This window comes from Lissotriton vulgaris, chromosome 2_1 (genome assembly GCF_964263255.1).
Source record: "Lissotriton vulgaris chromosome 2_1, aLisVul1.2, whole genome shotgun sequence".
Classification (NCBI taxonomy): domain Eukaryota; kingdom Metazoa; phylum Chordata; class Amphibia; order Caudata; family Salamandridae; genus Lissotriton; species Lissotriton vulgaris.
In genome coordinates this window covers 1,568,785,375-1,568,802,303 of record NC_141687.1, presented here as the reverse complement: position 1 = coordinate 1,568,802,303, position 16,929 = coordinate 1,568,785,375, and the positions used below count along the sequence as shown (strand labels likewise).

At 43.6% G+C, this 16,929-nt stretch overlaps 1 protein-coding gene across 1 annotated transcript in view; it reads right to left on the bottom strand.

The window, feature by feature from the left end:
• THSD7B (thrombospondin type 1 domain containing 7B) overlaps positions 1-16,929 on the bottom strand; it is a 1,756,834-nt gene that overhangs the window by 198,805 nt on the left and 1,541,100 nt on the right. Inside the window, exon 19 of the mRNA XM_086957451.1 lies at positions 11,827-11,944. Coding sequence (XP_086813577.1) covers positions 11,827-11,944 — 118 coding nt within the window. The remainder of the gene's footprint in view (positions 1-11,826; positions 11,945-16,929) is intronic.

The following is a 16,929-nucleotide window of genomic DNA, read 5'->3' as shown; positions in this document are numbered from 1 at the left end:
TTGGCTAGTGTTGGAATGTATATGTTCTAACTTCAAAATAGAAAGACTGGACACTTTGAAATATTTATGAACTTTCTACACAAACAACAAGAAGTTACCAGTGGACCACCACCAACCCACAGCCTCCGACATCAAAATGCCGGTCGGACTCAACTTGCTGGTGTGCCCCACTGAAAGGATACTGGCTTTCAGAACAGTTTCTAAGTCTGAAGATAGAGGATTTCACTGGAGCCAATGCCAAGCAGCAACCCAACGACAGCAATGCCCTCTTGGGCCCAGATTTTAATCTCCAACCACCTGGAGTTTTCCCACTGTCAACTACAAGATCCTCAAACTTCTCACCACAGCTGAGGCTCCCTCATCTGATCTGGATTGCACCCTGAGCCACCAATGACCTCTTTGACAACATTTTCCAGCAAACAACTAAGTTAAATCGTAAACACTCGCAGTGCTCCCTGTCCTTGACTCCGGCTTCTTCATGGTCAGTCTTTTCACCTTGATGTAGTATAGCACACACAACTAAAAGGAGATTGACACTTTGAGCTGTATGGTGCTAGAAACATCTAAAAATTGAAACATCGTATCTGCAGTTCCCTACATGAGACTTTTATCATTTTCATGTCTGGTTGTGAAAATGTTCTCTATTTTTATAAATTGGAGATGGATCTTGTAAGACCTTGCACCATGGGCGTGGGTCTCCTTCCATTTTTCTTCTGTGGCCTCCCATGTTTTTGCTATGTTTTTGCTGGTCTAGATGCTTTGGGCACTCTGCCACTGCTATTCAGTGCCAAAGTGCAAGTGTTCCCTATTGTAAATTGTTGTAATGGATTAGTGACTCCATGATTGGCTTTTTTGATTTACTTGTCAGACCCTAGTACCATGCACCATGTGTGCCCAGGGCCTGTAAATCAAATGCTCCTGGTGGGCTTGCAAAACTGTTTGTGCCACCCACAGAAGCAGCTTGTAAAATATGGCTCAGGCCTGTAATTGCAGAGCCTGTGTGCAGTCTGGGACTGCCATGCCGACTTGGCAAGTGCACACACTTGCCAGTCCCTAAACCTTCCCTTTTCTACATATTAGTCACCCAGGAGGTAGGCCCAGTGGCAGGGTGCATTGTATGTAAAATGTAGGACATGCCCTGATGTGTGTGGCATGTCCTGATAGTGAATTACAGCCAATTTCGTTTTGCACTTAAAAGGCTACCTGTTCCCATAGGCCAGAATGGGCAGTTTGATTATAATATCTTATAATTCTAACTGACCCAGGCAACAAGGTAGAAATTCGAGTTTAGTATGCCTGAACTCAGAATGTTAAAATACATCTTTTAGTGAGGGTGATTTTTACATTCTGTGTTTGAAAATACCACTTTCAGAAAGTTGGTATTTTTTTGCCTAACCATCCATGTCTCTGCTAGGTTTGTGTATTCCATGTCTGGTTTGTGAGTGACAGGGGGCTGGAGAAGGCCTTGGCTTCAGCAGGCTGATGGGTCAGGGCTGGGCTGAATAGGACCTGAATTGAATAGAGAGTAGGGGGCAGAGATTTCTTTTCACTGACCTGAGCCCTCATAGAATAGAGAGTAGAGGAAAGAGATTTCCTTTCAGCTTCCTGGGCCAGGTCTGCTCTCAGACAATGCTGTATCCACCTCCTGCCCAGGAGGACAGAACTGGTTTTGGATGGGCACAGGTACCCTCTGCCTTGCAGTATAAATATTGGGGCCCAGACCCCAGAATTTTAGATCACTTCTGGGAATCAAGACAAACCCTTTGCCAAGGAGAAGAACCGGAGAAGCTGAAGGAAGATTACTCCCCCTGTGCTGGTGCTGTTTGGGGTTGGCCTGTAGTGTCTACTTTATTGCCAAGGAAAGGAGAAAAGGAAGTTTGTGTGAACTTGTACTATCTTAAGGAAGATCTCCAAGGGCTTGTGACGAATGTTCCCTCTAATTTCTTTCCTCTGTGTGCAGCAGTGTAAGGTCTCTGTGCGATGCAGCTAATGCTATGTGCGCCAAGAACCGGACCTCAAAAAAAGATGCAGCGACAAATATCAGTGCAAACATCACTTTTTCTTAAAAAATGAAAATACAGTGCATTCCACACATACAGTGCCACATGATGGCTCTTAAGGCAGGTTTGCAATTTACATACACACACCATGACATGAATTGGTTACACAGGCAAGCACACTTCGGCTTTCGAAAAGCACAGGACTCCAACGCTGGTACCAATATAACATTTCACTAAAGATTCTCCACTAGAGCTCTATTCATAGGGTGGGGAAATGTTTGGAGCCTATACAAGATCGCATACCTGGGGATACATGCAAGGGGGCACATGCTACCCCCCTTGTGTGCATGCACCCCAAGTTCCTACAAGGCATGGACTTGGCTGTCCATGCCCTGTATGAACTTGCTTTGGCGTTCCCATTTTGGGGCCCTTTGTTATAGGTACCGCCGTTGGACAGCAGGGTACTTTGAAATCTGCATGGTGCACATTCTTTGCAGCAGGTATACTAACCCTCTGTGCTACCTCAAAACTTCCACTAGAGAAAACTCAGAGAGTTATCTTGACATATTTAGTATTGCATGAAAATTGCTGGAGTCAAGGAACATCGCAGCAGGTGCTATTAAAGCAATAATATACCTGCAAACACGGCATTCCTCCCACCCACCTCCCAAAGTCTGCATCTGGTACAGTAGCACCGGTCACACTCCCCTAAAGCTGGCCTTGGTCTCTCGGCTGAGCCCTATTACCCATAAAAATGCAGCCAGTCTACCAGGGACATCTTAAGGATTTTGGGGGCCACGGACCATACCTAATTTGGGGGCCTTGTTCAGAACAGGTTTGAATGTATCAGTTCATTTCAGCTCTTTCTTGCCCTCTCAGGCCAGGTCACTGACAGCATACAGGCGTAATTGTCAGAATTCTAAATGTGTTTACATCTAATGTTAAGGGATAGTGATGTGTGTTATCAATATTGTAACACATCAGCAGTTCACTAATATTATTGCAAATAATATCTGTGACACACTCCATTTCTCATATGTTTGGTCCTATTGCGATCTTAAAGAAAGCTTTTTATGGATGTTGCATGAAAAATAAACATTTCTCTGCAGAATGGCTCTATTAGACTCTTTACATCACCCACCTTAAACATAAATTAAGGGATAATGGTATTCAAAACAATTGGTTTAGTAATTATTCAAGGACATCTTGGCAAGACCATCAGGAGGCTCCCCTATAAGGCTGGGTCCCTGGGACAGAGCCCAATTTGTCCATGCCTTAAATCGACTCTGAAGTCTCTGCCCTGCTAAGTACCACTCATCAGGCCTTAGACTAATACATTTCAGTGTGGCGGTTCGCATCACTACACTGAAATGCAAAGTCAGGCGTAATTGCAGGCCCTCAGGAGCACTAGTAACCATGTATGGATACTGACTCATTGATTTTCACTGACTAACTTTAACTCCTGTGCTTATTTTAACTGTTGGACTTTAACTCATGTGCGCTTATTTCAATTTTCTACTGAATGCTCCCTCCAAACAAAACAAAGCTGAGTCAGAATCGTAACTTTCACTCGAAGCGGGTGGGAGTAGGCAGGGGGGTGTGTTCACGTGAGTGCAGAAAGAGGGGCCAGAGCCACAGTGGCTGAAGGCTGAAGTAGGCCCGTTGACGCCCAGACCAAGTGGTGCAGAAGTAGCGATAGCCCATGCTGTCAAAGGCAACATGGTGGTAAGTTCTGATTGACTGAGGGGGAATTACGAGGAATGATACAGGATCATGCTCATGCACGCTTAGTAAGTATGACTTGATGGAATGGTGGAGCCCCCTATCGCCGCGGAGTCAAGTGTGCGACATATGGATGGAATATGTGACTGCTAACCATTCGCCTCCTTCGCCTGTTTCACTCCACGGCAGCTAGGCCTCTTGTGGGTTAGAATATTTGCTATCTACTAGAGGGCAAGTCGGCATATAATGACAGAGCTGTGCTGGACATCCTGGTTGGGTGTATGGTTTCCACATTGAGAAACATACTGGCCGTTTGTACAGTTTTCTTGAGAGGCCAAAGTTTGTCCCTGTGCAGCTGCTACTGAGCCATAGAATCACGCTCGAGCCGGTGTTTGCCAAGGGAGTTGTTATGGTGAAACGGCCCGAACCAATTGCTGCTCCTCAAGAGTCGCCTTGCAAAATAAGTAGTGCCTTGGTGAGGCATTTCTATCACTGCTTCAAAATTTACTTTCAAGTATTAATAGCACCAGCTTTCCGCGCCCTGGTGCCGTTCCAATTAATTTCAGCACTAGCGCATTAAGTTAGCAGAGCCGCCGGCCTGGTCAGTGCCAGTCGTGTGTAGTTCTGTGACAGCCTGTCTCTGCAGGGCTGTATTGGTTACATCGTTTTTTTAACAGTATGATCAGGTTAGCTAGGTTAGTGCTCTTCCAATTTTGGGGGCTTGCTCAGGGGCGCAACTAGACCCTAACTTCTGGGGGGGCTAACACTCACAGCCAGAGGTTAGATTTACTGTTCCCACTCCAAAGTAAGTAAACAATGGGAAAGTGTTGAACTTTTAAGAGGTTAGATTTACTGTTTCCACAGTAGCATAAGCAAAAGTGGGGAACATTTTGGAGTTTAAAGGATTTAGATTTACTATAAACAACTCGTTATTTTTTAATTAAAATATATAAATATCGAACAAAATAAAATATTAAACATATTTAAAGCAATCCATATATTCATTAATTTAATGATTTAATATTTTATAATATACTTTTTATATAAAAAATAAATGAAAAATATAAAAATGATAAATATTTAAGATATAAGCAGTTCCTTTATTGCTACTGAAAAACAAACACAAACAACCTCTGCAAACAATTAAACTGAGTAAAAAAATTAAACATGAAACATTAATATTCAAATCATTATTACATAAAACAAACTAATTAAAACAATTAATAAAAATGACATAATTTTAAACTAATCAGTCAACAATTAGTTAAAAAAGAAAATAGCAATTACGCTATCTATTTATTCATTTACTTAGCAATCAGTTAATACAGTAATTTAAATTAATAATTAACTATAAATTAAAAGTAATAATTTACAACCCACTAGTAAATCAGAAATTTCGAATTACATTTAAAAACAATTAAATATGAAGTTAAAAATTACAGATGATATAAAAATGATTAAAACACAATATTTTTAGAATAAATAAAACGATATTACATATTACGACTTTTTAAAAAACAACAATATTATGTACCTATAACCACAAGATGCATACCTTCCATGTTTGAATCAACATTGAAGAGCTGTTACAGCTGTTATGTGCAAAGGTTGAAACGTTCACCTTTTGTTCTTCTCAAGTAGAAAACTCGGGCGTGCCGGAGATAAAACTCTAGACACTGCCCAGCTGAACCAACAACACTATCTGCCCCTCTCTATTCACAAATGAAGGGCAGAAAGTCTACAAGCACAACTTGCTTGTAGACTTGCTGCCTTTTATTTGTTAATAGGGCATAGTTGGGAGGCATATTGTGTGCCCTTGTGATGTACTCATGTTAATTGCAGCACATGACAGGCGCTGCCATTAACATGAGTACTTCAACAAAGGCACACAATCTGACCGTTTTCACGCTGCGTGCATTTTAAATGCGAAGTCGCACAGGTCCTCAGTTGCCTGTGCGCGCTTTACATTTTATAATGTGCGCTACATGAAACATAGGTGTGCGCGAGCCCAGGCGTGCACCTTATTGGGAACAGTGCTTGTGACTGAGCTTGCAGCCTGTTCTGAAGTCTAAGGGATACAAAGTCTTCAGCACCAGCTCCCCCTGAATTCCCTTGCTGGGAATTCCACCTGCACCGAGGTGCCTGCTGTTGTTTGGGCCCTCTGAGAAACTGTGTGACACTGGGAGCTGGAAGGGCGACGCAACAAGGATAAGCATGTCGCCGCCGCAGCAGTTTTTGTCACATGGCCGAAGAAGCGTGCTGCCGCCGCAGCTGTTCACTGTTGCATCGCAGATGAAGAGTGTTGCATCACCGGAGAAGTGTGCAGCCGTCGCAGAGGTCACCGTCGCATCACCGGAAAAGCATGTCGCAGGGCCGTCTCCAAAGTTCATCGATTTTGATGCAAGGCCATTAGGCGTGCACGCATCGCATCCATGTTGTCGCATCGCATCAAGGACGCCATTTGATCGCATCGCACTGGATCGTCAAATCGGATCAAAGTGCCATCTTGCTGCATCGTAACCGGAACACAGTAAGAAACCAATGCATCACCTCCTCTGTGGTAAGGAACCGACGCATCACCTCCCCTGTGCTGCAGTAAGAAACCAACGCATCACCTCCTCCAAAGCAAAGAACAGATGCATCACCTTCCCTAAATCCCTTTTGTGTGTTTTGCGTGACGCATCCAAGGTACTCTGAGAGTAAAACGTTGCATTTACCATCTACATTGAACTAAACTATTTCTAACATTTTAAAGACTTGTTTGCATTACAGTATTGTGGATTTTTGTTGTTTGGTCTTGCGTTAAGACTACTAAAGATTACTTATTTTTCTAAACTGGTGTGGTGTCCATTTGTACGGTTTTCACTGTATTACTCTATGTGTCCACAAATGCTTTACACACTGCCTCTGAGATAAGCCTGTTTGCTCGTTGCAAGCTACCAAGGGGGTGAGCAGGGGTTATTTTAGAAGTGTAGCCCATTACCCTGACTAGAAGCAAGGGCCCCTATTTGGATAAAGGTGCAAACCATTGCCAACTAGAGACCCCCATTTTTAACAGATCTTTAATGCCACTCTTAAAAAAATCTAATCTCGATCCCTTTGAAACTAACAACTATTGTCCTATAGCAAAGCTGCCATTTCCGGCCAAACTGGTGGAAAAGGCAATGAATGAAAAGTTAACCTAATTTATCGAACAAAATAACCACTTGGATTTGTCACAGTTCGGGTTCCGTAGTTGTCATGGCAGAGAGACTTCCCTTATAGTTGCTACAGAGGAGATTCGCTCCACCTTGGATAGTGGCGGCAAAGTAGTCTTGGTCCTATTAGACCTCTACATCGCTATTGATATGGTTGATGACACTTATGGGGAGGACCAGCAGAGCAAATTGCTGATTAAAGAATGTGCTCTTGCTCTGCTTACATCATTCTTAACTCATAGAGTTCAATCAGTAAGTTTAAATGGAAAGGCTTCATAAGCCTACATCTTACCCTGTGGTGTTCCGCAGGATTAATCTTTAAGTCCATCCATGTTTAATATCTATGTTACCCCTCTGGTAGGGCTCATCAGATGCTTTGGGTTCTTATTGGTACCTTACGCTGATGATACATAGATAGGGGTATCCCTTTCCAATACCAACTGTGGCATTCATGAACTCATTGGATAATGTATGTCTGCAGTCTGTGACTGAATGGACAAAAACTGCCTTAAACTAAATTCGGCAAAAACAGAGGTGATGCTGTTCAGACATAACACATCCTTTTGGACCCCGTCAAGCTGGTTGTAGGACATGGGAGTTCTTCTAATCAAAAGAATAAAGTTAAGAACTTGGGAGTCATGTTGGACAGCAGACTAACCTATAAAAGCCAGGTTAATGGAGTATCCGCTTTCTTCATTTTAAAAACCTTGAAGGATATTCTGATCCCTTATGACCTTCTAAAAACAATAGTCGTTGCACTGGTTCTCCCACGCATTAACTACAGCAATGGCCTGTATCTTAATCTGTAAGTAAACCTTATGCAGAAGTTACAAACTATGCAGAAGTCTGCAGCCAGAATGCTTGTAAATTTACCTAAATTCCACTCTGCTCCCCCAGCCCTGAATGAAAAGAACTGGCTCCCTGTGAAAAAGTGAACCACTTTGCATTGCCTTTGAAACCTTAGCTTGAATAGGCCCTGAGTACTTGAAAAACAAGTTCAGTTGGTACATTCCAAATAGATCCCTTTTATCTAGCCATAGGAAAAACATATTGTGCCCGACATAGACTAGCTACCTCGGGAGGCAGAGGCTTTGTGAAAAATACTGCACTTCTTTGAAATGATCTGCTTCGGGATATAATAATAGCACCTACTCTTCTGATTTTCAGGTAAAAATTTACTTTACTTTACAGCAAACAATAATATCTAATGGTCAGGAAATCGCTGTTTATTCTTCTGCACACCTTTCTTGCTTCAGACTTGCGCCAAGACACCTGAGGGCATAAGAGTGCTCTATAAAACACCAAATTAAATTGTGTTTGTTATCTACTTTTCAGCTGTTCTCTGTATTGATAAATGCTCTACACACTTTGCCTGAGGTAAGACTTCTTGCTCTTTACTGCAGTTACTAAAGTTTTGGCATAGTTTTAAATTATTGAGACCTAACGGGACCTGGTAACAAATAGTTACATTATTGCTTTAACTAATATTCCAGTTTCTCACAGCTCTTCACTGAACTGCAGTACAGATTTCTCTGTTTTTGACATGCCTGATTTGAAATCATGACGAGGCATCTTAAATGAGCCTCCCTACAATTTACACATTGGTAGAAGAATTATTGCAGAGTAGCAGTGCTAATGGGCTGCTTTAGGGCTGGGGCATATTGTAGCATAATGCCAGGTCCCATGTGGCTCCTCTGTGGCATTGTGTTTCCAATGACATACATACGCAACTCAACCCAAACTCACAAGAAATTTGTATTGACAATTTTCACTATTTTCTTCACACTTAATTATATATTAAATTGTAAAGGCACACTCTTGTCACAGTTGAAACTCAGTCAATCTAGTTTGATAATGAAAATGGAGTCCTTGTGCACAATTTGTACTTTAGCAAAAGTTTACAGAATACATTCCCAGAGCAACATCTAATCAGAATTAGAACATTGGTATGTTGGGAGCTCCATTGAAGACAATGGAGTGCTCCCTGTTTCTACGGGCCGGTAAAGGCCCGCAGAGCAACATTCCAATATCCTACAAAGGACTCTCGGCGCTCGAGGGGATTTAAATCCCCTCAAGTTTCCAGAAGCCTTTGTTTTATTTGTTAGAACATTCTGCCCTCTAGTGGCAGAATGTTCTAATAGCCCTTCGTAGCAGGGCTATACCGTCTATTAAAGTCCTGCTCCCTTGTTAAAGTCCCTCGCCTTCGGCTCTGGCCTTTAACGCTGGAGTGGACCTTTAATAGCTTGTATAGCCTACTAAGGCGGACTATAAGGGTATATTAGAACATTGAAATGTTTGGAGCTCCATTGAAGGCAATGGAGTGCACCATGCTTTTACGGGCCGGTAAAGGCCCGCAAAGCAACATTCCAATGTTGTTTTCGAAGGCCTCTCCGAGCCTGAGGGAATTTAAACCTCTAGAACTCCGAGAGGCCTTTGTTTTATTTATTGGAACATTCTGCCCTCTAGTGGCAGAATGTTCTAATAGCCTTATAGCCCTTCGTAGCTGGGCTATAACGGCTATTAAAGTCCCACTCCCTTGTTCAAGTCCCTTGCCTTCGGCTCTGGCCTTTAATATCCGGTATAGCCCGCTAAGGCTATATTATATACCTATGCTACAGTAGAAAAACCATTCAGAGCTGTTCAGCACCAATCACCTAATCGATGTACAATTGGACATATTCGATATGCACTTTAATAAGAAAACACTGAAGTATATCAGAGACTTCAAAACCACTCATTATTCCTCTATCCACAGATTACTTAATTTGTCATGCAATAGCATTGATCATGACTCGGAGTGGATGGAGTTGCATATACCAAGGGATTGCAAGTTCATGGATTTTTAAAGGTTTGAAATTTGCCAACTTCAAAATGTTAAAAAAGGCAGATTCAGTGACGCATTACCATAGTAACAATCCATTGTTACTGTGGCAATTGACCATACAGGGCAAGGTGTCTCTGAATGCCTCAACTTTAAGACACATTTTGGCCTCTCCCTTCCTACTTCTCAAGTCACTGTCAATGAGACTCCTTACTTACCAGGGCAAAGTCCTAGTACCAGATAATGCCTACTGCTGCCTCTCCAGCCTTTATGGTCTTAGGAGAAAAGCCTTCAATAGCCTAATGGACGAGAAGGCCTGAATTTCTGCTCAAGGATGACATCCCCCCAGGGATTGTTTGAAGCAGGAATTCATTCACAATGACTTCTTGCTTAGTTTTTCTGCTTTTGCATGAAACTACCAGAGTGGAAGACTGTGAATGTTCACAGTGCTTAATAATCCCTAAATTATTTATAATGACTTTGCATTCATGGTAAAAATTATGAATTTCCCTATTCACGACATACCCTTGAAAGTATGTGAAGGCTTATTTGACTTATTGACTGAAGTATTTCCTGTTTCTCTCTTAGCCCTTGAACCACTTATTCCTGGTGTCCTGGAACTTCTATGGCCACACACCAACAGTCAGTGCATATTTCATAAAGCTCAGTCCTCCACCATTGTATTTTGTGTCTATTCAGAAATCTCTCAGAATCCTCATCCAGCCATTTTAATTCTCTGGACGCTACTCACACTCTAACCATCAAACCTTCTTCTTCTACTCCTTACAAACTACCTCTAAAGCTCATGTGATTAGCTAGCTTTCCCACACATTGCACCCATTTAACAGCATGTGGTATTTTGGACGAGTTGCTGGTTAATGCTAAGCTGTGTCAAGGCACTGACCAAATACGTCCACCCATACTCTACACCCAGAATCATTCCACAAATCATCTTCTCCATGCCCAATGCCATTCTACTTTCACTATCAACTGGCAGCCTCTGTATCTTTTTTAAGAGAACCCTCTCCAACTTCAACTCAATCAGTCAGTCCACCCGCTGCCCGCTACCTCATGACCTCAAATAATACACTCTGTCCACCTTCTCATGATTAACCTATATCTCTCTCCATATACATTAGACACACTGATTTCAAAAGCACAAAATGGACAAGGCCTGTTTCTCCTTCTGTTATCCTTATCTATCTATGATTTTTCCGTATCTCCCCTTTCACATGCCATCACCCTCTCCAACTATTGCCAGGGGTGGCCTTAGGCATATGCAAGCTGTGCACCTGCACATGGCCACCAAACCCCAGGGGCCGTCACGCCAATATATATCCTTAGTATAATAATCCTCTGAGGATGAATACATATTTGCGTGGCAGCCCCTGACAGGGATTTGGCGGCCTCCGGCTCTGTTCCACTTCCAAACACCCTGCCCCCCCCCCCCCCCCCCCCCCCCTCTTCACTGGCCTCAGTGCTCTGCCCCGCCCGGAACCCCTCTTCAGGGGCCCCCTACCTACGCTCCCTGCCCAGGGCCGCCATGAGCCTAGAGCCGCCCCTGCCATTGCTGCCACATTTGAGCACATTTCCTCAGACAAAAACATCTTGACTCTGTCGGCTGCCTTTTCCTCTTCCCAAGCCTTCACCAGAAATAAACAAGAATACAACATCTGTGATAAAGCTTCTTTCTGGACATCTCCAAAGTTATCAAGCTGATAACCATCACTTATTCCTGAAACGATCAATGCCATAAACAATCATACTGCCGAGTTGTTTGAGAATTAACTTGTGGATACGTTCCTAAAGTGCCCTTTTCAGTTGCTGGTTGCTCTGATTACTGGAGTGGAGTGTTCTGGCTGATTTTCCCTTGTTAGCTTGAACACTTTGCATGATTAAGTGACTAATTCAGAGCCACCGAGTTTGTGTTTGGGCAAATGTATTTTTAAACCTGGCGCATGACACATATTCTTAGCAAAATCGCACCTACCTAGAAGGAATGGCAATTGGTAACGTTGCATTATTAACACATTTAAATCCTCTGTTAATCATTTCTGCCATTTTATCTCATAGTCACTTTGATTACCTGCAACACCGCATGAGCGCGAACACTGGGACCATGTCGACCATTCTGAAAGATGACAGTTCACAGCACACTCGATAAGGCAATGGATGCTCATTTTTGATGGTTTTTCCAGATTTTGCTTTGAATCAGAAAGTAAAAGAACATAACATTTTAAAACGGAGCTTCTAGTTACCATATAAATTGTTTATTCACAGCCTTGAAGTAATTGGATTCTTAATGAAACATGTAAAATTCGCTTTCAACATAAAATCAAATAGTTTAACAGTTTAATTTTATATCCCATAAATAAACAACACATTACAAACAGAATCAAGAGATGTTCCTAAAAGTATTATACAGAACTGCGTGAAACGGTCTTGCATTTGTTTTTTAATGATGTTTATTGGGTTTAGCGCTTAATAAGAAACAAATGCATGTGTTGACATGTCATTGACTAATGATTATTTACCCTTCAATGGATGCATATAATATCGTGAACGTCTTCATCAACAGAATAGATACCGCACAAAAACTTGTAAAATAGGGTTCAGAGCCATGCGCTCGAAAGAGGAGTATTCGCACATATGGTAATATCATAGTTTTCTATAACCGATTATATTACAACATCTCCAAATCTGGGCCGGACTGGCGATAGCGGGCACCAGGCGGGTGGGGGCCGTTTTTGTTACAGGGCCGTTTTTTTGCAGCAAAATCGGCCCTGTACCAAAATCAGCCGAAAACCGGGCCCGGCAGAGAGCTTGTGGCACCTGTACCCTCCCTCCCCCCACCAGGGGGGGGGGGTGCTCGAGGTGGGGGGGCGGCCGAGCACTTTTCCAGGGCCGGTTGTGGTTCCCAGTCCGGCCCTGCTACGAATGACATCTAATGGGAACGTTTAACAAATAGAAAAGGAAAATGAAAAGGGGGGCCCTCGGCCCCCGCGCCCGCATGGCGGTGCGGCGACCGCCCTCTCCCCCTGCCTCTCGGTGGTGGAGCGCGTCTCTCCGTCGATCAGTGGTGGCGCGGGGGGGTGTGCCCCACCACCGATTGGTAGCACCTGACCCCTGACCTGGGAGGCAATTGGAATGCTTCCGGGTCGGGGGCGGGCTGCGAGGGGCAGGTGAGGGGGCAGTGCACCCCCTCCCTGCCTCTCGGCAATAAAGGTTGGGGGAGCGCCCAGGGAGCCCCCTTGTCTCCTGGACGCTCCCCACGCTGGCCGCGCCCCGCGCTCGGGGCCAACTTAATTTTCCCCACCCACCATCCCTGGAAAAATGCGGTTATGTATAGTTTGTTGTATTTCAGTATGGTTCTGTTTCTCTGTGATGTTTTGTTTTAAGCCTTTTTCCCGCTTACAGGAGGATTGGGTATTAAGTGTAATGATTGGAGTGTATATTTAGGCCTTTTTTCCCCACTTAGTATGTGTAACAAATACGTATGTCATGGTTGATGTAGACCAGAGTAGTTGTCCTTTAGTTCCTTTTCTCCACAGGTTCGTCGTATTTATTAGGATTGGGGCATGCGGTAAGGTCATGACCGGTGAACAGCTATTTTAAGGTCTGAGGGGTGGCATTATCCTCGGAGGTGACCACCCAGGGGGTGGGGTCACTGGCCCCTCCTAGAACTTCAGGGGCAGGAATAACTGGTGCTTCAAAGGAGCGCAGGTAGGGGAGTCACGCTGTCCATAGGCTGGTAGCCACCCCGCGCGTACTCATGCGAATGGCGCAGAGTAAGGGCCCTCCTTCAGTGGGTAAATGGAGTTCACGGCGTGGACCGAGTAATTAACGGGCTCGGCTGCGCATGCGCACCTACTTACGGTAAGGGCGCAGCTAGTAGGACCTGACACCGGTTAGCGACCTCGCCATATGGCCAGAAATGTTAGTATGCAAAATATCAGATGAGGATGTTAGATTCGGTTAGGAAACAAGCTGTATTAGACATTTCTTAAGGTTAGCCTCTTATACCTGTTGACAATATTGCATCTAATATCCTGTAAACATTTTGCATAAATGTTGATCTTTTTAATTTGAAATTTTATTGTTTTGTATCTTAATAAATACGGCCGGGGGTCTTCTGATCCCCCGCCTTCCAAAGACAATTAAGTTTCATGTCTATGTGTTCAGGGTTGGTGTGGTTATGCCAGGGAGGGGCGGTAGCCAGTCACTGACCATGCAAGAACCGCTAGGCTGCATTGCTGGTTATGAGAGCTTGGAGGCATGCAAGGCTCTGCACAAGTCTATGATTATGTGTTCATTGCTGTCATGCGATGCAATGTGATATTGGCTAGGCGCTCCCTGCAAATGGCAGAGGGGCACCAGTGGTGTAGCAAAAGCCCAAGCAACCCCTGCGGTGTGGGGCCACCCTGAGCTCAGCGGAACCCTCCGACACTGGCAGGCCCTGACCTGAGAGCTTCGGAGTGGGTCCGGAGTAGGTGGGGGAGCACCCTGCATGTACTTTGCACTGGGGTCCTCTCAAGTATCATTACCCCACTGAGGGGCACAATTAGTCAATCCACGGGCAAGAGCCAAAGCAGCAGAGTCCTTTCTTAGGATTTGTGACATTATCGAGAGGCGCCCGGGACGGGAGCTTTAAAGCATTGAGATGCGAGGGTTCAGCCTCCTATTCTCCCCACCGCATGCCAGCATCCAGCAGACTCCAGCAGGTATTGCCCATTCCTCTGGGAGATGGAGGGGAAGTTGCAACTGAGGTATGCTACCCAATAATCTCCGGGATGCCCTTTATGGAGGGAATTGGAGATGGATAAGTAATTGGGACGCTCTGGCACTATGCATTTTGGAGTGTTGCACTGTAATATAAACTGGAGACAACTGTTGTATTGCCTGCACACTCTTTGAGCTGTGTATCTGATCTTATGCACTGTACTCTCATAACTGTTATGTCTGCTTAACTATGGTTGGTATTTCTCACTGAACAGAAACTGTGTGAATAAAGATAAAGGGCTACACCTTGACTAAACCATAATCAAAGTTGTCTCTTTTCTTGTGAGCCTTCTCAGTTTGGGGGATGCTACTTGCACATTGTGAGCGCACTATGGGAGGTTACACAGTTAGGGTCAGAGGTAGCACAACTCGTGTCTAGAAGCGGAAAGAAAGGCTGATGGGGTAGTGTGGGGCGTGAACAGCATTTTGGGCATTAAGGGATTAAAGGGGAGAGAAGACATGTGATACGTTCAAGGCCGAAGATCATGATCACATAGGGTTGTGATAAAGGTAATCCAGAGTACGTGCCAGTCTCCATCAAAGGTGTTTGCACAGGCTATTTGCCTCCTCCCTAGGATGGAGAAGTTTTCAGCCTTAGTCCAGTGGGGAAGGTCTCAGCTTCATTTATCAAGGAACGGGTTGGGCAGACTTCCATTTGATGGTAATGGTATATTTGGCAAGTAAGAGCGCATCTGCGAATTATACTACAGTTTTGCCATTTGGGGCTGTTTATAGATTCCCAGAACATATGCCTTCCAGGAAATCTGCTCTGGAATCCCCAGTTTCTCTGTAATCTCCCAGAGGACTGCTGACCAGAGGAGGGTCAGCTCTGGACAGCACCATGTCATATGGCTAAAGACCCCCAGCAGGCACTAGCAGCAATGGCTGTGGGAAACAAGCGATTGCCTTTGGAGATAGAGAGATATACTCTATAGAGGATAAATAATTTAGTTAATGTAAATCAGGCATTACAGGATACTTTATGTGGAAATCTGAGGGCTTTAGCATAATCTTTTTTCATGCAGTTCTCTGAGGAACCCGTGTTCCTGTGCATCCCTTTATGTATGAAGTAAGGTCTGCACCTGAGACAGGATAGTTTTAGAAAGGCAGCTGATACATCTGTGTCAATTTCCATAGTGTAAATAGACTGTATCAATGAGTGGGTATCCAGTTCTGTGTTATCTCCCATGGGGTCCAGCATATGTGCATTATTGAGCCACACAGACGGAATTGCCCATCCCGCAGTACTGAGGTTCAGTGACTGAGAGGAAGGTTATTAGTTGGCCATCGAGGAAGAGGTTACCTTACGTTGGGTGTCCAGCGTCGTCCCAGAAACACAGGTTTTAACGTGCAAATTTGTCAAGTGGGTGGGGATGCCTCATAGAGGTATAGTTAAAAAATATAATATGACATGCTTTTTGATGGTCAGGCCTTTCGCCAGAGTCGATTAGGGATCTTCAAATTCGAACAAGTGACAGTGAATAATACGAACCTTCAAAATATTTTAAGGTATGTCACCTTATCTTGGTACATTCTATGCACCTTCCATAAGTTTCGTTCTGACAAAATATGAGTCATGTAGCCGTCACATTTCTATGCAATGGAACTAGCTATAATTTTAAACACTCTTGCAGGTTATAATTCAGCAAGAAACTGCACAGCTCACTGTTACTACTGACGAAAAATAAAAAATAAGAAATAATAGAGAAAATAGAAAAATCTGCAGGAAGGCTTTCACAAGGTGTATTCCCTTTGGAAGATAAAAGGTAATTTTTGATTACATGTACCCACTGTAAGAAAGGCTTTGATACGCTTTATAAAACCAAATGATTACCTTAAGAGTCTAAGAAATCTTAGGAAATAGGGTACATATGTTCGTAAATATATTGTCTTTCTTATACACTATTTTTAGGCAACTACCTTTCTGAAATTGACATCTGGTGATCTCATATATTCACCAACATCCAGACATAGGATACAGATATCTATGGTTAATTCTTGATCCCGGCTCAGGAAATCGTTACACTCGTCATCTATCATCACTGGTAGCAGTCTTACTTATACCTTTGGATTGTCTCATTTTATTGCATTCTTTCCTTGCTATATGAGGAAACATGAAAATAGTCATTCCCAGACATATATGGGCCTTTCTCTTCCAACTTTTTGAACTTGGAGATAAGTGTAAGTGATGCCACATGTGTCTGTCATGATCGGTATAGCCGACTATAGACCTGTAGGAATTTCTCCAGATAGATACATCCTTAACTAAATGGACTTGCTTATTTGATACCATTTTTGGCAACAGTATTGGTTATTTTATGATACACAAATGGATTTAGTCCGATGTGACAATATGAAATGTTTTTAACTGATCAACCAAGCGTACAATCTGGAAATGTTTAGCAGTCAT